This window comes from Pectinophora gossypiella, chromosome 14, assembly GCF_024362695.1.
Source record: "Pectinophora gossypiella chromosome 14, ilPecGoss1.1, whole genome shotgun sequence".
NCBI classification, from domain to species: domain Eukaryota; kingdom Metazoa; phylum Arthropoda; class Insecta; order Lepidoptera; family Gelechiidae; genus Pectinophora; species Pectinophora gossypiella.
Window position 1 is genome coordinate 6,675,555 of NC_065417.1, and position 26,987 is coordinate 6,702,541.

The 26,987-nt window shown below is 37.5% G+C and overlaps 2 protein-coding genes across 3 annotated transcripts; both read right to left on the bottom strand.

Annotated features, from left to right (window-relative positions):
* Positions 1–192: 192 nt before the first annotated feature.
* LOC126372311 (ethanolamine-phosphate cytidylyltransferase) lies at positions 193–19,651 on the bottom strand. Of its 2 annotated transcripts, none has more exons than XM_050018008.1 (8): positions 19,439–19,651; positions 18,557–18,807; positions 18,055–18,121; positions 16,483–16,560; positions 11,253–11,409; positions 3,612–3,800; positions 1,738–1,896; positions 193–1,536 (listed from the first exon to the last, which is right to left on the bottom strand). In XM_050018008.1, the coding sequence occupies exons 1-8, from the start codon at positions 19,489–19,491 to the stop codon at positions 1,357–1,359; spliced, it is 1,134 nt and encodes a 377-aa protein (XP_049873965.1). In that variant the 5' UTR covers positions 19,492–19,651; the 3' UTR covers positions 193–1,356. The 2 variants fall into 2 exon arrangements, with proteins under 2 accessions (XP_049873965.1, XP_049873964.1); XM_050018007.1 differs by having other exon boundaries at positions 11,253–11,412; positions 19,439–19,650.
* A 1,254-nt stretch (positions 19,652–20,905) lies between these two features.
* Positions 20,906–25,893, bottom strand: LOC126372313 (meiotic recombination protein DMC1/LIM15 homolog). The gene is made up of 6 exons (XM_050018011.1): positions 25,829–25,893; positions 25,148–25,436; positions 24,895–25,062; positions 24,119–24,221; positions 22,717–22,884; positions 20,906–21,278 (listed from the first exon to the last, which is right to left on the bottom strand). The coding sequence occupies exons 1-6, from the start codon at positions 25,884–25,886 to the stop codon at positions 21,021–21,023; spliced, it is 1,044 nt and encodes a 347-aa protein (XP_049873968.1). The 5' UTR covers positions 25,887–25,893; the 3' UTR covers positions 20,906–21,020.
* Between the last annotated feature and the right edge of the window lie 1,094 nt (positions 25,894–26,987).

Below are 26,987 nucleotides of genomic sequence, written 5' to 3' on the forward strand. Positions count from 1 at the left end.
AATGAAGCCTGATAACATTAGTAAGCAATAAAACGTTTCAAATTAAATGTTGAGCTGGAGGTAAATCAAACTCTTATCTGTGCGGGACGGAGTGTCCGTTCTAAAATTTTATTCTATGGGCAGACTAACTGCTAACACTTTGTATTTCACCTTCACAAAGTAACAAACTGATTAATGAAAATAAAAGAGCAATTTATCGTTACTATTTTATTTAGAAAGCGAATTCAATATTTCATTTTAATAATTTATTTGCAGAGCTGATGTTTTATTCAATTTTAAGTAAATAAATAATTTATAAGTATTTATAAATTTAAGTAAGTATAATAATTTGTACCTATTCTGAGTCCAGCAGCAGTTTATGTACATGCATAACAATTTAAATAGGATATACAATTGTATGTTTATAAATAATTAATTTAACTTATTTACAGTCACTGAAATGCTAACAAGTTCTGTCCGAATATTGTGTGTTTGTAGATAAAACATAAATTAGTTATATTTAATTTTGATTATAATATCTCGATGTTTCTTGTAGTCGTAGGAGTTCTTCATATAAGTATATATTTCCCGACATTAGGAGTAACTTAACACACAAATTTTATGTAGTTTAACTACTATTATTATTTCGATATACTTATGCAATATTGCTATAGATTATATTAATTTTAATGCATATAGGCGGGTACACGGAAATTTATATCCCTTCTACATTTAACAGGAGCTTAATAATTACAATACAGTATATTCTGCTTATAATTATAAACATTACACAGATATTCGGGATTTATTTCGATGAATATTAAAAGCAGAATCAAAAGTGTTTAGAAATTCACATTATAAATACTTTATGTGCTGAGAATAAACTTTTAATCTAGCTTCTATCAAATGTCTCAAATATGAATTAGGCCCCGACAAAGAACAAGTCTGCTTATATCTACAATTTTGCTACAACTTTAATGGGGCAGGTGGAAATTATCCAACATCCTAGGACTTCGTTCTATTGATGTATAGACTGAAGTCATGATATGAAATATATTAAAATGCCGTCTGAGAGTCTTCGATTGCTTTATTACCCGTTTGAGGCGACATTTTTAGTTACCGGCTTAGCAGTATCACTGAGCTACAATTACTGTTATCAGAAGAATATTTCAGTAGCCTTTATTATAAATTCTAATTCAGTAGCCAAAAATGTCACCTTCATACACGTTCAAGTATACCAGTAGTGGGCTTGAACATCTATGGCATCTTTTAAATTATACTTAATTTACATATCACTAGTATTTACTGTCAAATAGTACATGATTATTATCTAGCTTGATAGCACAATGAATCTATGGTATTTTTGGTATGTTTGACTTAGCTCGTAGTTTCGAGGACACAATCTCCGTTTTGTTTGGCGTGTTTCTTCTGCGAGGCCTTGACTACGGCTATTTCTTTCTGCTCCTTGCGGTTGTTCCGGTCCTCGAACTCGAGTCGATGTCGGATTATTCGCTGGACGATGTCGTCTGTCGTCATAGTGTTGCCGGAATTTAGAATCTGTTGAAGAATAGTACTATTTAAAAGAGTCGCATATTCAGAACAGCATATGTAGTCTCTTTGTAATTATAAACTGCGGAATCCCAACAGTCCTACCAACCCAAAATTAAGTGAACTTGTGAATTTTTCCACTGCATTTCTTATTCGGTTTTCAAACATGTAATGTTTTGAAACCCAATAGGTAGGTATAAAATGTTATACCTTAAAACAGCCCCTCTTCTTAGGCACGAGGTAGGGGTCGACCCCGTCGGCGTCGGGCGATATGGGCGTGAGACCGTGGCAGACCACCTTCACTTTAAAGTGGTCCATGAGATCCGCTGTCACACTGTATGGCGCGCCGATCACTACTTCGTGAACGTACTGGGGAAAAGAAACATATAAATAGGTACTCAGTTTATTATACACCGGACAGAACATAAAATCAAATAGATTGCATATAACCACAGAATAAACAATAATACACTGCCTCGCACAGACGCGAGCTTTTTTACCTCAACCCTGTAATGTGATTCAAGCCTGAAAAGTCCTTACCAAACAAAGGACAGTCTCAAAGTGATTTGAAAACAAAGTGATTTCGACAATGTCCCCATCGGGAATCGAACCTGGACCTCCAGATCGTGAGCCTAACGCTCTAACCACTAGACCACGGAGGCTGTTGACATAACACAGACAAACCGTTCTAGTTGAAATATCTTCCAGAAAACAATAGGTAAGAGATAGGCATACACTGTGGTTGACAATATGACCATTCATGCTACTACGTTAAACTATTTCAATTACTGTGTTATCATAGTAAAAACATCGAGATATAAAACATAATTGAGTTGCTATAATTAAACACGTCTTTCTCAGGATTCATTGGTGTAATATTGTATTCACATAATTAATAATTAACTGCTCGCACGGTAATTTCCGAGCTAAAATTATGTTTATATTTCTTCCTCATCTAAAATAGCCGCAACAGGATAAATCATTTAATATTCTTATGCGTTTTTTTGTTTGCTCTAAATAATTTTCCACTTGGCCACAATCTCAGGTAACGGTAATTGACAATGTGGCATTATGCGATTTATTTAGTTTTTATCAAAATCAAAATAGTTTATTTGCTTTAAATAGTACATCAATATATAACCTCGTTATTGGGACTTCCTAGTAAGCCTCATTTAAAGACCTGTGTCAGGAAGCCCCGCTCTTCCTAATCGGTCGAACTGAAAAAACTTCCTAATCGAACTGTAAAAACGTTAACTAAATATATAAATAAAAATAGAATAAAGCTCGCTTGTTTGCATATGTTTCTCTCAACACTAACTTGCCTTGTGCCGAGTTTCTACCAAAGCGGAAATCGAGTTACGGAATTACAGAGTGCTTGTGTGCGAGAGAGGTGACGCTGTATTGCCCTCTCGCTCGCGGTAATTGATCGATTGCTGTATCTCTTTCGACTTCTTTCCGTTTTGGTAGAATAGAAACACACCCTTTGTCTTCCAAAAACAGAAACGCGGTTGTTAAAAAGGCCACATCAAAGCAATTCATCTAAAAAAGCAATATTGCGACTTTTTGGCGGGAACGGGAACGGGACAGTTGCTTTCTTCATTGAATAATCTAAATAATTAATACGAAGTGGTGTTTTGTGGTTAATGATCGCATTAAGTTAGTCGGAAAACATTCGCGATAGTGTTATTATATCGGAATATTCAATAAACAAAGTGTACCTATCTAGTTTCGCTTCGTACCAACAACCCGCTTTATAACTCGAAAGTTGCGAACTTTTGAGTTAATTTGTTTAGGGGTTCGGAGTAGGAGTCTGCTCCGAGGTTGGGGGCTTAGGTTTCATCATTCATCGTTATCACCTTTCATCATTTCATTAACATCAAGAAATAAATACATAAGACATGGCTGTATGGGCATCGTTCCCTTTGCCTTGCCCTTCGGGGAAAACAAAAAAAAAGGAGCAATATTGCTATTAGACATTTGTTTGCATTGCGAACTTCCTTTTGTATGAGCAAATGTCAAATTGCAATATTGCTTTTTAACCTTTTAATGTGATAGAGATCACATTATGAGTATTTAAAGCTTACCTTACAAGCTAGGACAGAGAGCACACGCTCATGTAGATTCATGATGGGATAGTTGGAGCCTTTGTACCGGTTCACCTCCAGGTCGGTGTGCAGGCCCACTATGAGGAAGTCCCCTTGTTTGTGCGCCGCCTCTAGGAAGTCCAGGTGACCCACGTGGAATAGGTCGTAGGCACCCGCTACGTATACCACCTGGAATTGTAAGGATTATTCTTTAGATTCACGTCCTAGCTAATGATTTTTACCTACTAATTGTTAATTTAGTTCATTATTGTGATACAATATATTGCGATAGACATATTACTATTTGAGACTCTGTTTTTGTTGTATTTACAAGTCATTGCTATATTTTATATTCAGAATTAAGTATTAGCATAACGTTTCATTTAAAAATATAAAAAAATATCTTACATACCCAATTATCTACGGCTTAAAAAACACACATTGAGAATACCTACACGACATCTACACATAGCTGAGTAATGTGTAATGGACGATAACAGATTTGATTTATTAAGTCGTATTCTTCTTTTAAGTACTTTTTCTACTCCTCTACTTTAATCTGGCATTTAAATAACCAAAAAGTCTAATATAAGTACATACATAATTAAACTCTTTGAAAAAGTGTACGCTCTATGGCCTATAAAAGCATTGTTTACAAAGTGTAACTGTACTATAATGTCGCCAAAAAAGCATTGTTGTTGTTTTTTTTTTTTTGACCTGGAAACTGGCACCTTTACTTTGTTTGGTGCCATAGATATACTATAAAAAAAAGTATACATTTGCCGCCATTTTCCCGCGCGTTGGAAAATAAATTGGAAAATTTTTGTGTTTCGTTTCAAAACACTAAAAAGTATAAAATAAAAAGGAAAAATGGATGAAGAACTATTGATTACCATATCACACAATACCATTCAAAATTTACATCTTCATTTTTATAAATAAAATTTTTCTTTGTATAATTTTTGTTTCATTTAAAATTACGTCGTCGTAGAAAAAGTATTGTATGCAACGTTGTATAACTAGGTCAAAAAATGCTCGTGGCGTCTCTTATTGCGATGTTCGCCAAGGCTCACATCGCAACTCACGCCACTCGCATTTTTTGACCCTTCTTATACAACTGTTGCATAAAATACTATAATCTACGATAAATCATAAAGATGTTAGTTCGGTTTTTATCTGCCTTTTATTGCATAGTAATATCTTCTGAAATATCTATTTCATAAGGACCAACGATTAACCGATTGTTGCTTCCGTAAATAACGCAAACTGTAGACTGATCGGGGGATTTGTGGTGGCATTCCATTAGTTTCATTTATTTTAGTGAGTAATCGTTACATGAGCCATGTCAGGGGCCTTTGGCGGCTCAATAACAACCCTGACACCAGGGTTGCTGAGGTTCGTAATCCACCTCACAACCCACACGATACAAGATTTATATTTCCAAACACATTTACATCGAGTTCGCTCGAGTAAGAAGATTTGTGTGCTAGAATAATTTTTGTTTGTCCCATGCATGGTCTGAGAAAAACATACAAATTGAAAATTCTGCTGTTCTGCTGTGCTGTAACCAGCCGACCATGACAATAATTGAAGTAGAATTAAAACCACGGTTTGTGCATCTATAACCCAAGCCAGCTTATAAGCAATGACGAACTTTTCTCTACATACTCTGATGCTACCTCCTTAGTACTTAGTGTTAGCCTGTATGATCCCACTGCTGAGCAAAGGCCTCCTCCATATCTTTCCAAGTATCCCGGTTCTGTGCGAGCTCTATCCAGCCACCTCCAGCTCCGGCCTACTCACTGAATTTAAAAAAATCAGCAATGTTATGGAATTAACTCTAATTGTATCACAATATTTACGCATGATACGACATTATGTTAATAATTTGCATAACTCTTTTGTACTACTACAAGAATCTGTTTAAGTTTATTATACATACATAACATCATGCCTATTTCCCGTTGGGTATGCAGAAACCACGGAATTCCACTTACTATAATCCTAACACCACTATCGCTTCGTCCACTTCATCACAGGTAAAGTTTATTATATATTATTGAATATGTTAGTTCGCGACCCGAGTTGGTTTAAATTAAATAAATCATGTTCTAATGTCTTCTCATTAATATTTACTTCTAATACAAACCGAAACTAGGAGAATTTATTGGTTCTTGGAAATTCTTACTAAATACCGCTTCCTCAACGACACATAATTATACGTCAAAATATAACCCGAATAGGGAAGTTAGTAAATAATTAAGTAGGTATTAAGCCACCTAGTTAGTCATACACATATCTTTCTTAACAGGTTATGGAATAACATAAGCCTCATGGCATGCTTATGCACCGCTCATAGAGTCACGATCTTGTCGGTGTAGCATTCTCCAAGCTACTTTTTTTAGAAAAATAGGGCAGTGGTTTCCCTCTTGCCTTTCACCCCGCAGGGATGGCGCCCAGAGTAGTCTATTTCAACGCCATAATGGACTCCTGTCCTCTATCAGGTTGCAGGTTACAGCCCTGTTTATTAGGTGTATCAAATCAAAAATATGTAAGAATAAGACTTATAAAGGTCAAGGATAACCACTTGCAAGATCGTGCTTTGAGTGTATTAAAACATATCATTCAGACACTACATAACATACTAATGTTTCATACATATTCATATTAAGGAAGTTGCTCGTATAAGAACTACAAAAGACTTGTTTGTTATAGAACAGGTGGTATGAGTAGGAATTGAATTATATTTTAACTGACATGGTACCTGCGAAAATATGAAGAGAATAATGCTTTAAAATGTTTATAATAGGAAAAATTCCCTGCGGTTCCTAAGTGTACACGTTGTCCTTAGAAAAGTTTCAGTACAGTCATGAGCAATATCATGTACCCACTTTAGAACCCTGTCGCACTATCTTATTTGACATTTAATGAGAGTTACGGTTTAATTTGTCAAAAAAGTTAATGTGACATTATATCAAAGTGTATTATGCCCACTGTAATAGTTTTGTAATTCTATGGTAAATTCATCCTGATTAACAATAGCTGGTATTTCTGAGCTTTGTTGATGGACAGGCTGAATATCCGACATTATAAATGTTATTAAATAAGTTCACATTGATTCACAAGCATAAAAATATTAAAACACGTAAAATGTATGTAAGAATTTAGACTATGTTCGGTGACTAACACTAACTTATTTATCATTCAAACTTCTCTTATTTTGTTAATCACAGATTCATTTCACTTTCACAATAATTTAATATAACGAATTCTAATACTGTGAGTTATTTTCGGCACGAAATCAATTTATAATCACCAAAACACTGTTTGTTTACATTCGACAACAAACGAATTAAGAAACAAACATGGCGGCGCGGGGCATATACCGTTCAACCAATCAGCGCGCAAGGTGCGTTTCGTTTCACAATTTGACGGTTTCACTTCGATAAATTATAATCTACCGAAAAATAATGCGTTAAATTGTAAGCAATATGTTACGATTCACAATTTTTCGACAGTTCACAATCTCACGAGATAGATTATAATCTAACGTTATTTACAATTTTACGGTGACATATACATATTAATACTCGTGACTGTACGATCTACTCTGAACCGGTGTGCGTATATGAAACGATGAATGAATGTGGGGGAAGGAAGAGAAGTGTGTCAGGATAGAAGCAAATGGAATTCCACAGTCTCTGCTTATACCGGTGGGAAATAGGCGTGAGTTTATGTGTGTATGTTTCCTAAGTCTCAAAGAAGTTATGGTTACAAGACATCGTGAAAGCAACGTAGAGCCATGCGCTATTTATATAGTACATACGAGCATTATCTATCACAAATAGGTAGTGCATAGATAAACATTATCATTAGTTTATTAACCCCGGGATGTTATGAAACTTATGAATTGTGTGTTCTGGAGGAAGTCAGATAAACCTACATACGGGGCATACAGTAGCGAATAGCGTGGCGTGGTAGCATTCGGCAATTTGAGATAAGCAAGCGAAACGTTATCGGGACCTCGGTAATTTGCTAGGCGTCCATAAAGTCTTATAGCCTATTTTGCAATATCGCACTTTATTTACGATGATGAATTGTATAAATGTATTTTCAGAGTAACAATTGCATTGAGAAAATTGTGTGAAAACTTTTATAAATAGCAAATTCAAATAAAAACGTAGAGTATGTACCTAGGTATTAAAAGTAAGTAACTAGTGGTCTAGTGTATAAAGCGTTAGGCTCACGATCTGGAGGCCGGGTTCGATTCCCGATGGGAACATTGTCGGAATCGCAGGCTTGAATCACGTGATTGTCCGAAAAAATAAAACAATTCCATGCTTCGAAGGGCACGTTAAGCCGTTGGGCCCGATTATTAGCCGTAAAACACCTCCACCTACCCCTCCGATTGATTGAGGGGAAGCCTGTGTCCAGCGGTGGAACGTGTATAGGCTGTTTATGTTTATTTATTTATTTCTTTGTTGTTACGTAACAATTCTGTTACATTATCATTTGAAATAAGAATATATTTCAAATGATATACCCATATTGGAGAAGCTTCTCCAATGATCACGAATAACGCAAAACGCGGAAAACAGCTAATTTCCGCGTTTTGCCGCAGTCGTGACTATTTACAACTGAACGGTGATTAACTATGATATATGATAGATTGCTGACTCATCGTTCAATTAATCCAACTTCCTAAGCAACGTAACGGCCAGAAGGTCAGGAGTAAATACACTGGGTCGCCAAAAATGCTAATAAGCAAACTAAGAGGCGAAGTACGGTCACGAGCATTAATATGTATACACTTTGGTACCATGTCACATTAACTTTTTTGACAAATTGAACTGTAAGTCTCACTAAATGTCAAATATGTTAGTGCGACAGAGTCCTAAAGTGGGTACATGATGTTGCTCATAACTGTACAAGGCAAGGTCGCTGCGCATGATTGCAGTAACTCTATTATTTTTACCAAGTTCACCGAAATATTACTACTTACAAATACTTAGAAAAAGTGTGGTTATAGAATAAATAAACAATACCGTATGGCCTCAAGGTAGTATTGCCAAGTTGTTGAGCTCAGTGTAATACTAAAATGTAATATTTTTTTCATAGATCATAAAAATGAAACTACAACTTTTATATGAGTTCAAACTAGCGTGTCTATTGCGCGAGTTTTTGTTAACAATGATGTATTTTTCTGTTGGCAAAATCACATCAGAATGTGTTTTTTCAAAAAGAAGCCGCTTACGAAGTTTTCAGTATAAAGCGACGATATAATGGGTACCACCTACAAACAGCTGCGTCATATTCCCACACGTTCGTATAATTACATTTAATAGAGTAGATAATTAGATATACATACCTAATTCACGGCTCAGAATTGTTTATCATCGTAGTACGTGTGTATGTATCACACACATTCATAATACCTAATACAGTGGGCAGAACCACATACAGGGTGTCAGAGACATCGTAACAAATACTGAGGGGGATGATTCAGGCCATTATTCTAAGTTTATATCAAGTGGAAGTTTCCGTCGCGAAGTTCATGATTATTTTTGTGTTTTAATTCTATAAGATGTCCATGATGGACTAATGTTATGGGCGATAGGCTGATCCCTTATCACCATAAGGTTCATCATATCCATCTTTGGACTTCGTATCAACAGTGGCTGCAAGTTGTCTTTGATTGCTTGTGGCTCTGCCCACCCCATTAGGGATTACGGGCGTGAGTTTATGTACCTATGTATGTATGTTTAATTCTATACTTTTGCGATGGAAAATTCCACTTGATATTAACTCAGAATAATGAACTGCATCATCCCCCTCGGTATTCGTTACGATGTCCATGATCCTGAGTTGAATTTCCTGTCGGTAAATTCATGAATATTTTTTTTTCAGTTTCATACTATTACGACGGAATATTCTTCTTCCACTTGATATAAATTATAAACTCAGAAACAAGGTCTGAATATCCTCTCAAAGTTTAAGTTACGATGTCACTAACACCTTGTATAATCAGACGACGACTTGCAGCGACTTTGGATACGAAGTTCTAAGATTTAGGTATATGTATATTGTGATGAATCGTATAATGACAGGTACGTACACATGTTAATATAATTAAATAAAAAAAATATAGATAAACTCCATAGTCACAGGCGCGTCTATCTATACGACAGTGTGCCTGTCTAGCAGCCAGTATCCTCGCCCGTTTGTCTTACGAGTAAAATACAAAATAAAACGTTAAACTATAAAAAATAATATTATAACAAGTTAAAGCTAAAATATTATAACAAGCCGTGATGTTTTACAGTAGACGTTAGTGACAACACTTACAAGTTACTTAGTTATGACTTAGAATAAGTAATAGAATTGTATTATTGAAAACAAAGAATATGAAGCAAGTAGAGTAACTATACTTGGGTGAAGCAGAAAATCACCAACATGATAAAATTATCGATCGATTCATTACATTTTGTCGAAATCTATAACTTTGTTTTTTCCCTGGAAATGAAAATGGAACTGCTAAATCTAGGCGCAGCCAGGATACTCCATATAAAAATCTCTGTGAGGTAACTCAATCTCGCTCCATTCTCGTACTTGTACAGAGAGAGAGAGAGAGAGAGAGAGAGAGAGAGAGAAAGAGAGTGTTGTGGAGTGTCCCTTCTATACTGTTTGTTCTATGGCATTGGGCTTTATTATCCCCTTCTGTCGTTAACGTTTTGCGGCCGAGATTTCCAGACACAATAGTTAAACAATGGGGTTCTAATGGGGTTTGGGGTTTAGGAGGTTCTTTTTTTAAAGGGTCGGAGGCCTGCGGACGGCGGGCGAGCTTACAAGCTCTACCGAATTACTACTTATCCAAAACTACACTAGGATACTGGTGGTTGGCTTACTGGGTTGATTACTAGCGTAAACACCTCCACCAACCCACAAATTACACAGACACTACACATTGACGTTATCGTACACGCGCTTTGTGTGTGTGACATCTGACACCATACGATTCAAGTCTAAACTATGTTCGAGGGGGGTGAGGTAAACCTATCATAGACGCTGGTGGGGAGCGGAGAGTTGTCGTTCTATACGTAGTATTATTCCTTAATCTATGCCAGCAGTGAAACATATTAAAATATACATACACACACAAACGCCTATTTCCCACCGAGGTAAGCACAGACTATGGAATTCCATTTGCTTCGATCCTGACACACTTCTCGTGCTTCCTCCACATTCATCAATCGTTTCATACCCGCACGCCGGTTGAGAGTAGATAGTATTAAACCTTTTCTAAGGACATCTACAATTTGGTCAATGTACGTCCTTCTAGGTCTTCCTCTGCCAACCTTCGCTTTATATACCGCTCTATGTGTCCAAACCAACTTAACATTCCCTTCTCAATCTTAGTCACTATATCGTCTTTTACACCACAAAAAAATAATAAAATAAAAAATATACATACACGTTCACGAGCATTAATTATGGTATCATGTCACATAAATAAACTTTTTTGACAAATTGAACTGTAAGTCTCACTAATTGTCAAATGTGTTAGTGCGATAAGGTTCTAAAGCCCGTACAGGATGATGTTCATGACTGTACATATAGGACTTAAATGTTATGTAAACTTACTTTGTCAGTCGGTTTGGGAGATAGTCCACTGCTGAACTGTATGATCTTCTGTGTGGTTGGCAGAAACTGTGAGCAGCCGGTGTAAGGCGAGCGCGCCGTGGAGTCCGTGCCCAGGTTAGACGAATGCTCCAACGCCACTGAGTATTCTTTGTCACCTCTCCTGAAAATCATAGCAAGCCTTAAGTCTTAGGCTTAGCGCGCACTATCGTAAACCGGTAGTGACAGGTTGAAATGGAACGCAATCGCTTTTTAGTTCCTATGTTTCGTCACTTGTGGCGCTGTTGCTCTTCCCTCCTTTTTGTAATACCAAGCCGTTGTACATTTTTTCTGTTCTATTTCTTTATTTAATTATACACCGAATAATATTATAATTATATCTTTTATTCACGCCATCCAAATCACAACATGGTAGCAGAGCGTAGTTGTGTCTGTCTGGATCCGAAAGCGTGAATAAACCGAAAATAGTTCGACAGAAAATTTTAAACCAAAAGTGAGGTTAGTGCGTGGACGCCGAGTACATATTGTAAAACTAGTGAGCAATACTAGCAGGAAGATGAGCTCAAATATGTTTAACCTGGAGAAATTGACCGGGCGTGAAAACTTCGCGACATGGAAGTTCAGTATGAAAACATATCTGGAGCACGAAAACTTATGGCAATGTGTGGAACCGAGTGCCGGCAAACCAGTTGACCCGACGCAGGACGTGAAAGCGAAGGCTAAAATGGTTTTACTACTGGACCCACAGAACTACGTTCACGTACAAGATTGCACAACGGCAAAAGAAGTGTGGGACAATCTACAAAAAGCATTTGATGATAATGGTTTGACAAGAAGGGTGGGCCTCCTTAAGGACTTAATCAACACCACATTAGAGTCAAGTCACAGCGTAGAAGATTACATTAGCAAAATAATGACGACCGCTCATAAACTTCGTAACATAAAGTTTGATGTCAATGACGAATGGCTTGGCACCCTGATGTTGGCTGGTCTCCCTGATGAATACAAGCCTATGATAATGGGGCTCGAGAGTTCCGGTACTACAATCAGCGCAGACTTGGTGAAGACTAAACTAATACAAGAAGTCACAAATAAGAGCACTGCATTGTATACAAATTCTAAAAATACAAAGAACAAGTCACAGTCATCAAAGCCAAAGGGACCCAGATGCTATAACTGCAACAAGTTTGGTCACTTTGCTAAGTTTTGTAGAAACCCAAAGAAACAACAGAACAAGGAACATGATAAAGGAGAAAGTTCTAGTTTTGTTGCAGCGTTTTCAGCCACTACCGGAGAAGCAACTAACAAATGGTACATTGATTCAGGTGCATCCATGCACATGTCGTGCAGGAGTGATTGGATGTACAATATCACCGAGCCATCAGTGAAAAACATTACAGTGGCTAACAAGGAGCCACTAGCTGTAAAGGGAGTTGGATGTGTCGATATACATCTAAACCGAGACCACAAAATTCAGGTAAAAAATGTTTTGTACGTACCTGGTTTAGCTGTCAATCTCCTTTCAGTCAGCACGATAGTTAAAAGTGGACACAAAGTCACATTTGGTGACCAGAGGTGTGAAATACATGATGCCCATGGGAAGTTCCTGTGTTCTGCGAAACTGCACAATAATCTGTACATCATGGACACAGATAATAATGAAAGAGCTCACCTGTCAGTAATGATGTAAATTATGATGATACTTACCTTTGGCATCTCCGTATGGCCCATTTAAATGTTTCAGATGTAAAGAAGCTGCCTGCCTGTGCCGAGGGTGTGACTCTGACTCCGGAGAAAAGTGATGTCACCAGCTGTATCCATTGTCTAGAAGGTAAACAGGCAAGGTTGCCGTTTAAAAATGTTGGTTCCAGAGCAACGAAGCCGTTAGAACTAATACATTCAGATTTATGCGGCCCAATGGAGAATGTATCATATGGAGGTATGAAGTATTTTATCACTTTCATAGATGACTTCACTCGTAAAGTTCATGTATACTTTATGAAAGATAAATTGAATGTGACAGAGATTTTTAAAGATTTTAAAATGAAAGTGGAGAATAAACATGAACATAAAATTAAAATCATTCGAACTGACAATGGCAAAGAATATTGTAACAGCAATTTTGAGAAATTCTTGTCTAATCATGGAATTGTTCATCAGACTTCTACCCCATACACCCCTCAGCACAATGGCATGGCAGAGAGAATGAACAGGACCCTAGTAGAGCGAGCAAGATGCATGTTGTTTTACGCAGGCTTGGACAAACGCATGTGGGCTGAAGCACTGTCAACTGCTGCATATATTGTGAATCGCTCCCCCACTAAAGCTTTGCAAGGTAAAACACCCTATGAGATGTGGTCAGGTAAGAAACCTAATTTGTCTCACATGAGAATATTTGGCTCTGTTAGTATGGTGTATGTGCCTAAGGAAAAACGCCAAAAATGGGATAAAAAATCTGCAAAAATGATACTTGTTGGCTACTGCGAAAATACAAAGGGTTACCGCTTAATGGATATGAAAACGCATAAAGTTGTAAAGAGCAGGGATGTTTCTTTTATTGAAGGAAATAAAGACATCAGTATACCAATGTCATGTAAAAATAATGTTCCAGTACACTTACCAGTTGAAGAGAGACAGTCAGCACCAGCAGTCGGCGTAAGTCCAGCACCAGCTGTCAGCGTCAGTCCAGCACCAGCTCACCAGGAGCCCGATACCACCTGTACCAGGGAGCAAGCACCAAGTCACTCTGAAGAATTAGCCACAGCAACAGCTTCAGGTTCAAGTGAATATGAAACTGACACTGATGACCTTGAAGAGACTTACCGTCACCCTTATCAACTGAGACCGCGTGATAAGAGACACCAACCGCATTGTAGGCAATGTGATGATTCTGGAAATTGTTATTTATGTTTATCCGCTGACTTAACTGACCCACAGACAGTAGAGGAGGCTCTGTCATCCCCGCAAGCCGCGCACTGGAAGAGCGCCATGGATGCCGAATACAACTCCTTGATTAAGAATGAGACTTGGAGTTTAACAGAGCTCCCTACTGGGAAGAAGGCACTACCATGCAAGTGGGTATTTAAGACGAAAACAGACCAGAATGGCAATACTGTTCGTTATAAGGCTAGGCTTGTTATTAAAGGCTACGCGCAGATCAAGGGCACAGACTTTGAAGAGATATACTCACCTGTCGTAAGATACACTACCATACGTTACCTGTTTGCTCTAGCAGCTAAATATGGTCTCCAGATTGACCAGATGGATGCTGTGTCGGCGTTCCTTCAAGGCGAGATTGATAGAGACATTTATATGCTACAGCCAGATGAATATAAACAAGGATCTCAGGTATGTCTTTTACGCAAATCGATATATGGACTGAAACAAGCGAGCCGACTATGGAATATCAAGCTGAATGATGTTTTGCATAAATTAGGAATGCAACAGTCAAAAACTGACCCCTGTGTCTATTACGATAAAGAGAAGAAGACTTTCATTGCTGTATATGTTGATGATTTGATTATGTTTACATCAGACAAGGCTACCAAAGATTGGTTGAAAGAAGAATTGAAACAACACTTTGAAATGAAAGACCTGGGAAAGGCAAGTCAGTGTGTTGGTATAAACATAACAAGAGAAGGAGATAAAGTAATGATTGATCAAGAAAAATATATTAAAGAAATATTAGTCAGATTTAGAATGTCAGAATGCAAACCTGTGAAGACTCCCATTGAAGTTGGCTTAAAGTTTAATGAAGACAAAGAGGAAGAAGTACTAGACTGCCCTTACCAGCAAGTTATCGGCAGCCTACTCTACTTGGCGCAAGGTACACGACCAGACATATCTTTTGCTGTCAATACATTAAGCCGCTTTAATAAAGAGCCTAAATCTGTGCATTGGAATGCAATTAAAAGGATTTTTAGATATCTACAGGGCACAAAAGATATGAAGCTAATTTACACCAAAGATGGTAATGAAGATATAACAGGATACTGTGACGCAGATTGGGCGAGCGACGTCCGTGACCGTAAATCGTGCACGGGTTATACTTTTATGTTACAGGGTGGAGCTATATCCTGGCGCTCGCACAAGCAGCAGACTGTGGCGCTGTCCACGGCCGAGGCCGAATACATGGCCATGTCCTCCGCAGCACAAGAGGCGTTGTGGCTGCAGCAACTGCACGGCGAACTTCAGCAACAGAGCAACCAGAACCCCCTTGTGATCTTCAGTGACAATCAGAGTGCCATAAGACTGTCTACTAGTGACTGTTACCTACCTAGGTCTAAGCATATAGACATTCGTTACCATTTTCTGAAGGATCATGTAAATAATTTAAAGATAAAGTTTTGTTACATTAGTGGTGATAAGATGATAGCTGATTCTCTTACTAAAGGTACTAGTGCAGATAAACATTTGTATTGTGTTACGAAAATGGGCTTGCGTTCCAGGGGTGGGTGTTGAAATGGAACGCAATCGCTTTTTAGTTCCTATGTTTCGTCACTTGTGGCGCTGTTGCTCTTCCCTCCTTTTTGTAATACCAAGCCGTTGTACATTTTTTCTGTTCTATTTCTTTATTTAATTATACACCGAATAATATTATAATTATATCTTTTATTCACGCCATCCAAATCACAACAATTTGTACGACAAAATCTAACGAATATAATTATATTACAGGCAGGAACTTAGTGTAGTCTACTGGCAGCATTGGAAGCGATAACGGAAGTCCAAGCGGCGGAAGCAATAATATTCATTCCGATCATACAGTTAACGATAAAATAAAGTTACATTATGAATGATAAATTCTTAACTAGGTACTTAGAACAATATCTTTTCACTTAATTGTATCTATAATCTACTAGCTGTCCGCCCGAGACTTAGTCCGCGTCGTAATACTAACTTTAAAAATCACCCAAGTATCATACAAATTTTCGAACCCATTTTTTAACCCTTTGGTGGTTGAATTTTGCAAAATCCCGTCTTTCTGAGCACCTAGGAGGAAGCCTCATGCGAGACTCATAATATGTAGTGTCTGAGATTTCGTGATTAATTACGGAGTGGTATTTCTTTTATAATTATATTGGGTTTAAAAAATCGACGATTCATTTCGAGAAAAGGTAGGTTACACCCTTGTGCTTCTCTTTGCCCGTCTTGGCGGAGGCACTCCCGTGCCCCCAGATATTAGAAGATTGTTTCTATTCATAAAAAAGATATTTAGCGAGAGAGACATTACTTGAAGTGTTCTCTTGTGAGGAGCAACATTCTGCCCACCAGATCTGTGGTCGACACTCCTGCTGTTCGCGGCACTTCTCTGAAAGAGATAACATACATTTTATCTTTTGTTTACAATGACTCGCGGACATTCTAGTGATAGATAATATACCTAAAGCTCACTACTACTATTAGGAATACCCAATTGGGGATATTCAGAGGTACATTCGCAAGATGATTAATTTGAGATATTGAAGACAGTTGATGATTTGTATCTGGTAATTAAATTAGCCTAGAAAAACTCTCATCTCAAAGAAAGTGCAGAACAAGAGTTTTTTTAAACTTGTGCCAAATACGAAAGATATTGTGGGAAAAAAGTCATAGAATAAGGAATAATACTACATATAGAACGGCAACTCTCCGCTCCCCGCCAGCGGCTGAGCTAGGTTTACCTCGCCCATAACATACTCATACAACACTTCACACATACTTCCTCCTCGAACATACTTTAATCTTCAATCGTAAAGGCATTAAACGTCACACACACAGATGCGCGTGTACGATAACGTCAATGTGTAGTGTCTGTGTAAAGGTGTTTGAGGTATAAAGTGTCCGGGGTGTGTCTCTACCGATTGCAAGCTGAATGATCGCTTAGCTTAGCTACCACTAGGTTTGTTTTTCTACTTACCTATATCTTTACAGTTATGAATTATTATCACAGTAGCATCCCTTTTAGTGCACGCCAGAATCGGATGTCACAATACTTAGGTAAGGTTCAAAATTAATATTTTAATCTAAGGAGGTCGGTATATGAAATAATACAATGTTTAAAATTAAAACGAATTCAAACAACGAATGATGACTATTCAAGTTTCGAAAACTCATTCTTAATCTTAGCAAACGTAAATATCATGAGTCTTGCATGAGTCACAGTGACATAATCAAATATTTTATCTAGTATAGTGTCCTTCCTATCAATCAGCGTGTGATCATTTTGGATGAGATATGTATGTTATCATTCGCACACGTGATATAACTATCATTGTAATTGTGTCAACGACTTGCGAGTCGCCTGCATTGAAGATGCAATCGAGATAGTTACCTATTCATTTTTATATCTAGATTACTAGCTATACTCTCTCTACTAGCCCTATAACGACCGCCGTGATCTAGTGAGCGATAGGCTCATAATCCTGAAGTCCTGAGTTCGATTGCCGGTGGGAACACACCTAACAAAAATCACTATACGTCTATTTCTGGTCCACACCAGGACATTGCTGAAATCACCTGATTGTCCGAAAAATAAAACGATTTCGTGCTTCGGAGGACACGTTTACTGAAGTATGTACTCGTTACTTGATGCTATGTCAGGAGCCTTTGGCGGCTCAATCACGTTAACACCAGGATTGACGACCGGTCATTGACCTCACAACCCACATGTGAGAGGAACTAAACCTATGAAATTCAATAAGTTTATTCAGATTCAGGGGAAAACGCGGCTTGCACTCCTTATATCGCGGGTTTAAATTCTGAACAATAACATTAAGGACAGTCTCAGCTAAGTTGTCAAAAAATAGTAACACTTGTAACTTACTTGTATCTGCCTGCTTTTTTGACCATGTGATATGTGTCTACACCATCTGCAGTTACTGTGATGTCATCTGAAAATGTGATGCATTGTTACAAACATGTCCTTAATCATGTTATGGTGTAGGTACATCATAATTATCAACAAAGTATTCCAGGCAGTATAAGTCAATATTATAGGTATAAATTACTATCAGAAAAAGTCTAATGTATATAACATACCAAATACTTTATTGCACATGCAGGGAATACAAATTACAAATTAAAAGACCCACACCACAATGAGCTTAATTCGGAACAAATTAGGTTAAATTTACCTACTTTAGGTATTCAAAAATTTGTCCATTACAGAATTTACCATGGTTGCACTTGATAAGGTGGGTATTGTGACCGATAAACCTTGTATGAAATGTGCAAACTTGAAATAAGTTATCAATGGTTGGATATAGGAATATTACTTGAACTTATGTTGATTGTAAAATTTGTGAATGATAATGAATGTCTCCTACCTCCATGTACGCAGAAATCACACTGGTATTTGTCTAACGTCTCCAGAGTGGTCACATATGGTGCTCCCTCAACTACTTGATCCACCCATTTGATGGCACGGACCATTTTATACCGCTCTTCCTGGGTGAACACCGGTGGACCTTTATGTTTAGAAATCTCTTCATCTGTGTGAACGCCCACTATCAACACATCCCCTAGAGCTTTTGCTTGCCTTAATGAATTTGCATGCCCAAAGTGTACCATGTCGTAACTGAAAAAAATTTAATTGTAGCATTAAAATCTCATTAAATAAACAGAATATTTGTCATTTTTGTGTAATCAAATTAAAGATTATGTTACAAGTTGAGGTTAAATAAATATGTTAATTCAAAAACTAATTGTATTTTAGATAATATATTATGCTAATAGGTAAGAGGTAACCTTGACAATATTTTAGTAAGTTTTCAGGTTAAATACCAAGTTATGAATTTATGTATTTATTACGCGATGCTGTTACTAGATAGAGAAAATAAGTATGGTTATGTACAATAACATAGTGCAAGCACATTGAAAATAATAATAATTGTTTTTACTGCAAAAAAAATAATTAATTAGAAGCTGTTCTATTATAAATTTGTTCCTTAATATTTTATTACTGAAAAGAGTCAGTGTTACATGTGAAGAGGTGCAAATTACAAGCGCGAATTGAAAAGCCTTGGCGCCGGATGTTATGTTCCTTACCAATTTACCATGTTTTTCAGGCTGAAGGGGATAAACAGGATGGAACATAACATTTGCGTATAACTTTTTTATGCGCCTATTACAACCAACGCATCATTATATGCTGTAGTTTTATTTATAGAGGAAATAGCAGCTCAAAATACTAAAAAATCTTTACTCACCATCCATCGCACCACACACAAATTTGTTTCTTTTCTTCCTTATTATCACTCATATTTGAAAATGTTGGTGTAAAAATATATTTTTAAAAATAAAGTAACATAAAGATGTTAATTACTAATCATTTAAATTAAATTAATCGAAATAATTGGATTGCTTCCACCCACCAAACTCACGACTTCACTTTGACATTTGCCCAGGCAGACTGACGTGTGTGACGTTTGCCGACTGACGTCATATAAAATGCGAGATCCGTGCGAGATCCTGTAGATCACAGAGTACTTTGCTGTAGATAAATTGAGCGAGAATTGTGCGAGTTTCAAACGAATATTTTGTAATTAAAAAGTTATTTATTTGTACGACTACGGAAGCATCAGGGACTAAAGTACCTATTGATATGATTATCCTATCAATGCGTAACACCCATGAAATTTCGTCTGCCATAATAGGTATATGGCAGATATTATTTAATAGCTTTCATTTCAGGATCTTCCGAACTTAGGAGTGCACAGTGCACATAAACTAAAATGGTTATTGGGCTGTTGGCTGGCTTTCAAACTATCGAATGGCTGGGTTCTACAATACTTACTAGTAAAAAATCTACACGAACCCGCAATTATTCGCAGACGCAGCTTTTGGTCTAGGCCCGGCTAAGGGGGGTGGTGGCCATTAGCCAAAAAATCAGGGAAAAATCTGCTAAATATATGGTCAACACCTACCTACCTATCAAAAGTTTTATGTCGAAAGTCTAAACTAATAATAAGTACTTTCAAATCGCAGTAGAGCGTTCGTCGCGGGAAATATTTTATTTATCTAATCGTGCGCGCAGAAATATAATTGGTTCATTCGAATCACGCCACTTGGATCGCGAGATGACTTGTAGCGTGGACTTTGTTGCTTCGCATGCTTCATTCACTGCGCGCAAGGGTTCATAGAGTTATCAAGGAGACTACATAACGATAATTTACAGGCCAATAACTTTAATACGATACGATAATCAGTTACAAAAGCTGAAAAATAGGTCATTGTTCTATAAAGTGCAGTTGATGATTAGGTAAGTAGGTAATTATGCTTTTGAACTACTAAATCGGCCTTAAAATGCCGTTGAATTAATAACAAAAGCTTGTATGCTACTAAATTTTAAAGGATTCTATATCCATAGAAGTACCTATCTACGTACAATAGCATCTGAACAGGGATATGCCGTTCGCAGGAAAGATCCCACTTTATGGCGCGAAACTTATGTAGGTACTTAACTTAAATAAAGGTTTATCTAACTTTAAAGTCGTAAGACCGAATGTTCTTTTAAAATCCAAATCCCATTGTTTAACTATTGTGTCTGGAGAAATCTCGGCCTTAGGAGGTTAAGGCAACTAGACTCGAGTACAAGAAAGAACAATTTGAAAAAGAAAAGCAGCCAGCCTTACTAAAAAGAGTTTTTACAACAGGAACATTCCCGCGGACGGCACATCACTGCACCTGAAGTCTAACCAAACAGAGGCATATCTAATATATATTATATATTCTGTATATTCTAATTGAGCAAACAACACATTTTTTTTTAAGAAAGTTATTTTAATATTTCTAATCTTTAGCATCAGCAACTCCACCATTAGTGATAGAGAACGTAGCTTCACTCTCCGGCAGGTCGGGCGAGTCGTATATCTTGGCTATGCGATTCTCGCCCCGGCCTTTGCGCAGGGAGATCCTAGTTGTAGACGCGTGCGCTAGAATGTTTCCCCCGATAGGCTTCTTCGGGTCTGCTTGAAAGGAAAGTGTGGCACCCGGATCGGACGTCATCTGGTTTGTTATAAATACAGCCACGTTGTACTCTTCAGATATCTGGAGAAACAGATATAACTTGTAAAATATGATGTGGGATATTCGATCAAACTGTCTTACCGTTACTAAGTAGTGTTACTAAGTGGTGGTGTAGCTCTGTCCACCCTTTTGGGACCATGGGCGTGAGTCTATGCAGAATGTGTTAAATTATCTTTATGGTTTTATTCATGAAGTGCTAATAAAGATGAACGCGAAAGTATGTTTTTTCAATTTCCAATTTAATAAGACATGATAAGTTGTCAAGTAAGTATATTAATTTTATTTTAGTAAAGTTATCTCATTATGTACGAAGCGAAGTCCGGGGTAGTCCAATACCCTTAAGACATCGACGTACCCGGATACATGGTTATCTCGTAACCCCTTGATCTTGAACTCGTTGCAATCCTCGATTCGACGCTCTAATTTTATTTATAATGATAAAAATAAAAATGATCAACACAAACTCGCGTTTTACTATTCGAATAAATAAACAACATAGTTTTGAACTATGAATGAGTTTGTGAATTAATACCTATTGCTTGATTGAATGATTGGATTAGTTTCAAGGATTAATGAAGTAGCTATACATAGAACGCGAAACTCGATTTCACTAATTAGTTACCATCCAACAACGTAGATATTAGTTTAGTTCGAGTAATCTTACATAACACAAACAGCCTATTATACGCCCACTACTGGGCACACGCTTCCCTCAATCTTAAGAGGGGATACGGAGCATACTCCACTGCAGGTTGGTGGAGGTCTTTTTGTGGCTAGTAGCTGGACCCAAGGGTTTAGCGTGCCATCCGAAGCACGGAATCATCGTACTTTTCAATATTCAATACACTTGACAATGTCCCTTTTCATTATCATTTAATAAGAATCTTAGTTAAGAGCGTAGGTATAAACGTAATAAACTATCTAGAGTGGGCGACAGGTTGGTAAGCCGAGACTGTACAGCAATATATCCGTTTTTTTTTTTAAATCCTGGTGAGAGTCCGTAGCACTCATTGGTCCGGCCAAATAGCAAATTTACCTCTACAATAAGCGACATAAAAAAAACACCTTTCTATGCGTCTGTTGTGTTGTGGTGATAAGTCAACAAAAAAGTTAAGTTCAATCTTAAATGGCTCTGTCCACCCTGATGCTACTGGGCTAGAGCGCTGAGGGCTCTCACCCGGTATAAGACGGATATGTTGCATGGTACAGTCACAGCTTACCAACCCGTCCCCCGCTGTAGTTAGAATACTACGTTGGAGACAATATTTATTTTATACGTACGTAAGCTGGTACGGTCACGAGCATTAATATGTATACACTTTGGTACCATGTCACATTAACTTTTTTGACAAATTGAACTGTAAGTCTCACTAAATGTCAAATATGTTAGTGCCACAGAGTCCTAAAGTGGGCACATTATATTGCTCATGATACCTTGATACCTTGTGTGCATTGATACCTTTTGAAGCCTAGAAAGCACCTGCGCCAACTTCTGCTGTCGGTCAGCTAGTTCACCGCGGCCGGAGAAGTCGACACGGAATAACGCCATTATTGAATCAATAATCAGCAGTTTGAATACCCCGGCTTCCTCGTGGAACTTTGCTGCTACGAAATCTAGGAGTTCCGCCTGTTTGTAAACAGAAAAATTATAAAATAATTTATGTATGTTATTGGAGTATGTTGCCTTTGGTCTTGGTTCCATACAAGACTATTAACCCGGTCCCAGGGAGGACAGAGTCATCTTCTCTGCCCTCCACTGGGGCAATTCCTGTTCGGCGCGTCCTTGCCGCGGTGGTGGGCGCCTCTTACTTGAGTAGGCCGGAGTGAGATGGTGGCTGAGTTCGAATAACGTAGAACCCGTTGCCCGGGGATACGGATGAAGACCTCAACGGTTGCAGAGGCGAAGATGGGAGCCATCGGTACGGCAATGCAGGACGGAAGGGGCAAGTCACAGGGACTGTAACCTGGAATCTGACAGAGGGCAGCAGTAACTATCAGTACTATTCAGAGGCGGAGGATAGGAGTCCTAGTACGGCTTTGAAATAAGTAACTGTCAGTACTATTCAGAGGCGGAGGATAGGAGTCCTAGTACGGCTTTGAAATAAGCTACTCTAAGCACCATCACACTCGCGTCAGACAGAATACTGCGGGGTGGAAGGCAAGAGAGAAACCACTGCCCAATTTTTCCCTAAAAAGGTAGCATGGAGAATGCTACACCGACAAGAGTGTGGCTCATGTTATAAATGTTGCTTTGTATGCTTGTACTACGAAATAGATCAATTACTTTTTATAAAATTATAAAATCATAATTACGTATGTAATGTGTTTATTTAGCTTAAGCTGCTTATCGTCTGCAATGTCATAAAAACCGACTGAGGATCATTTTCCTCTCTTTATTACTTATACAATTTCCATCTTATGACTTCCATCTTATGAAGTTATCTGTTAGTTAAGGTTTTATTACATTAAGTACACAATTTCTCGGGTGGATTTCAAGATTCAAGGTGGTATAATATAAGAATCAGGGAGAAAGGGTCCTGAATTCCCGAAACCCGCGCCACGGCACCGTTTTACGTCGAGCCCAAGAAATCAGGTAGTATACTAGAGCCTCCACTTGTAGTTCTGTCAACTTTGGCAGGCGTGATTGGTGATAAAAGGAGTGCATTGATATGCAATACTCACAGTGCTTACTCTACTCAATATGATTATTAAGTAGAGTAAGCACTGTGAGTGAGCTTACATGGAACAGATTAAAGTGAAGGCGAACGTCATGTCTTATAAGGTCTTTGATAGACAAAAATAGGCAATGCTATACACCGACATCAGCGTGGCTCTTAAATTAGTGATGAAGCATACTTTACCTGATGTTCCGAAGTATACGCTCTTGCATAAAGAACGTTGTCCAATACGGCATTTTGGTCCAGATTGAATCTATCTGCTATAGGCCGCAGTCGATCTGGACGACTATATATTGTCAAGGAAAACAATAATTGTTGGTGATTGGGTAAGCAGTTGATAACATAATACATAACATAGCATCACACCCCCTATAGGGGTAGGCAGGTGTCTAGTACACTCACTCTTCGCCAGCTTCCCATGTAATATAACAAGGGGCGTAAGGCCATTGCCATCAACCGGGCACAAATCCTGAAACCACATGATACCAATTATCTACGATCAAAACATGAGTTCAAACTCATAAAGTCGAATTCAGTGGTTCAGAGCCCGAGCCGAGATCGAACCAGGGACACTATTCATAATAACCCTTATACCCAGAAGTTGGCCTATGTTTTAAAAAAAATACAAAGTAAAATTAATGGGAAAAGCGAAGTCTTACTATTCAGTAAGTCTATTGGGAACGAAATTCCCAGTAGTTCTAGTAAGACTACTGGGAATAGGGAATTAATAAGGAGTAAGTCACGCGTTCTCCAAACAGGGCTATCACGGGAAGCTGGTGGTTTATATGTTGGTGGTGTAGGTGTTGATTGGTTGGCTAACTATAAAACAGTATAGTAATAGTTTAATTTGGGTATTATAGGATTGTTAAGGTTTGCGGGGCGATATGGTGATAATCTTAATGGCATAAATTGAAGAACTCCAAAATAAATTAAGTATATTTTTGATTTGTAAAGGATACAATGTATGTTCAGTATCGAGGAACATGACCTTTCCACCCTGGTAGCCTGTGGCGTTGGGAATCTGCGTAGTGACGCATAACGTGTGTGATAGTTGAGTCTTCCCAGTACGGAACTCGCCGAAAACTTCTGTGATTGCCATCGACTCTATTCCACCTGCTAAAAGCTTACTACAACAGATAAAACCCAAGTTTTGTATATTAAGCATACTTACAGAGCACAATCTAAGAAATTCAAACAAAAAGATCAGCTTACTCCAACTCCGTGCTTCCCGTGCTAATTTTGAAAACCTGCTTTCGCCGATCACTGACTTCTAAGGCAGTCATGAATCCGAGCGTCACTACTTTTTGGCAAGCTTCCTTTATTTTCTCTACTTTTGCATCCGAAAATCCTTTTATATTACAAAGTTTTTTCTTGGTCGACATTTGAATACCTTTTATTGTGCAAATTCCTGCACCTTTCAGTTTCTTGATGTCAGCAACATTTATGCCGTGCTTTTGTAAAATATCTACATCCTGGAAGAAACTTTCTTCTTCTTCATTTTCTGAAATATTGTCGTCAAGTGCCTGGTCCAACATATTGTAAAAAATAAATTATTATAATAACTAATTTCACTGAAAGTTACGAATTTCGGCGCGAAGCCAATATTCAGATATACTTTTTTTGAGTTTTTTTTTTGTTTTGGCATAACGCGGTTTGCGTATTTACCACCGACAAAACGCAAAACATGAATTTCGGAAGAATAGGATAGATTTGTAATTTTATATCATTAACACAGATAAATATGGATAATAATTTATATCCATATCAAAGATATTATATGATAGGTATACTAGTAGGCATAGACATAGAAAAGAGTAGGTAAAGGGATATTTCTAGAAAGTAAATTACGATACAAAATATGAGTGTTATTTATAGGACAACAAAATCCAATACTTGTTTTTTCCATGATCGGCAGCGTCCAGCCAGCCCAAGTCCAGCCATAGAGCAACATGGACCTCCGCTTGGACCTCCGCATGTTGCTCTTTACGTCCATCCAGCTCACAGTTTTTTTTTTTCAAAGAACTTGGTCCTTGGATAGGACCGATAGGACAAAGAAAAAAAAGCAAAGATGTAGAAATGTAGGATTCCTGGTGGTGGTAAAGAGTGACAAAATAAATATTTACCTAAATAAACTTTTTTATTATTTCTTTTATAAATCGATCGATTGTTGTTGTTTTTTTAAATTCGTGTAATTTTTTAGTATGGCAACACTGAGATTTATGGTCAATGTTTTTGAACGACAGTGATCAGAATAGGTTGTCTTGTCTACTTATCAATAGTATGCAGCACGCCATCTAGTGTTTTTAACAAGTAACTAACACTTAATGAAAACGAAATGAAGGATTTTGCAAATTACGTTTCCAAAAAAAAAATATAAATGGCGCAGCGTACTTATAATTCTTCTCTTTATTTTGATCAGTTTAATAATAGGTGGCAGATGTGTTGAGCCTGGGTGTAATAACAAAGGCCATCATTTATATAAAAAATCAATAAAGATAAAAGATACATATGTTATCCATGAAATTAGAAGTTTAAATTTAATGAAGGCGACTCTGTACAGTCCCATCAATATTTTTTTGGGGAACGTGAACGTGGAAAGTCCCTCATAGAATATTTATCTATAAATTATTCAAATTCATTTAAAAATATTAGGATATTTATAACTCCTTTTGTGTTTCGTTCCACAATGAGAGATTTTCCAGGCTACGTTCGAAAAAAAATAGCGCTGTCCAACACGTACTTACTAATATTCTCTTTACATGGGTTTATAATTATTCAAAAATATAATGTTATGGCAGAGACACGTATAAAAAAATGCTTGATATTATAATGTTATACGAAGAAAGTGTTGGACAGCGCCATCTATATTTATAATTGGGGAATGTCGCCTGAAAAGTTCATTAGAGTTCGTGTTTTTTTATTTTTCTGAGGTAAATATGGAACGAAACAAATAAGGCGTTATAAATCATATTTATTAATACCTACCCTAACATTTTTTTAAGAATTTCAATGAATGTTCAATTAAGTTTTTCAAAATATAGAGGGCGCTACA

What these genes read in the sequence shown, in the direction of transcription:
- LOC126372311 (XM_050018007.1), bottom strand. Translation starts at nt 19,491, where the DNA reads ATGAGTGATAATAAGGAAGAAAAGAAACAAATTTGTGTGTGGTGCGAT. An exon ending in CTCACAAGAGAACACTTCAA is followed by an intron (nt 11,413 to 16,482) that starts GTAATGTCTCTC and finishes TATGATTTTCAG; the next exon opens with GAGAGGTGACAAAGAATACT. An exon ending in CTCCCAAACCGACTGACAAA is followed by an intron (nt 3,801 to 11,252) that starts GTAAGTTTACAT and finishes TTACAATTCCAG; the next exon opens with GTGGTATACGTAGCGGGTGC.
- LOC126372313 (XM_050018011.1), bottom strand. Translation starts at nt 25,886, where the DNA reads ATGTTGCTCTATGGCTGGACTTGGGCTGGCTGGACGCTGCCGATCATG. An exon ending in GCCGATCATGGAAAAAACAA is followed by an intron (nt 25,437 to 25,828) that starts GTATTGGATTTT and finishes ACAATATTTCAG; the next exon opens with AAAATGAAGAAGAAGAAAGT. An exon ending in TGCTTTCTAGGCTTCAAAAG is followed by an intron (nt 21,279 to 22,716) that starts GTATCAATGCAC and finishes CTGTTTCTCCAG; the next exon opens with ATATCTGAAGAGTACAACGT.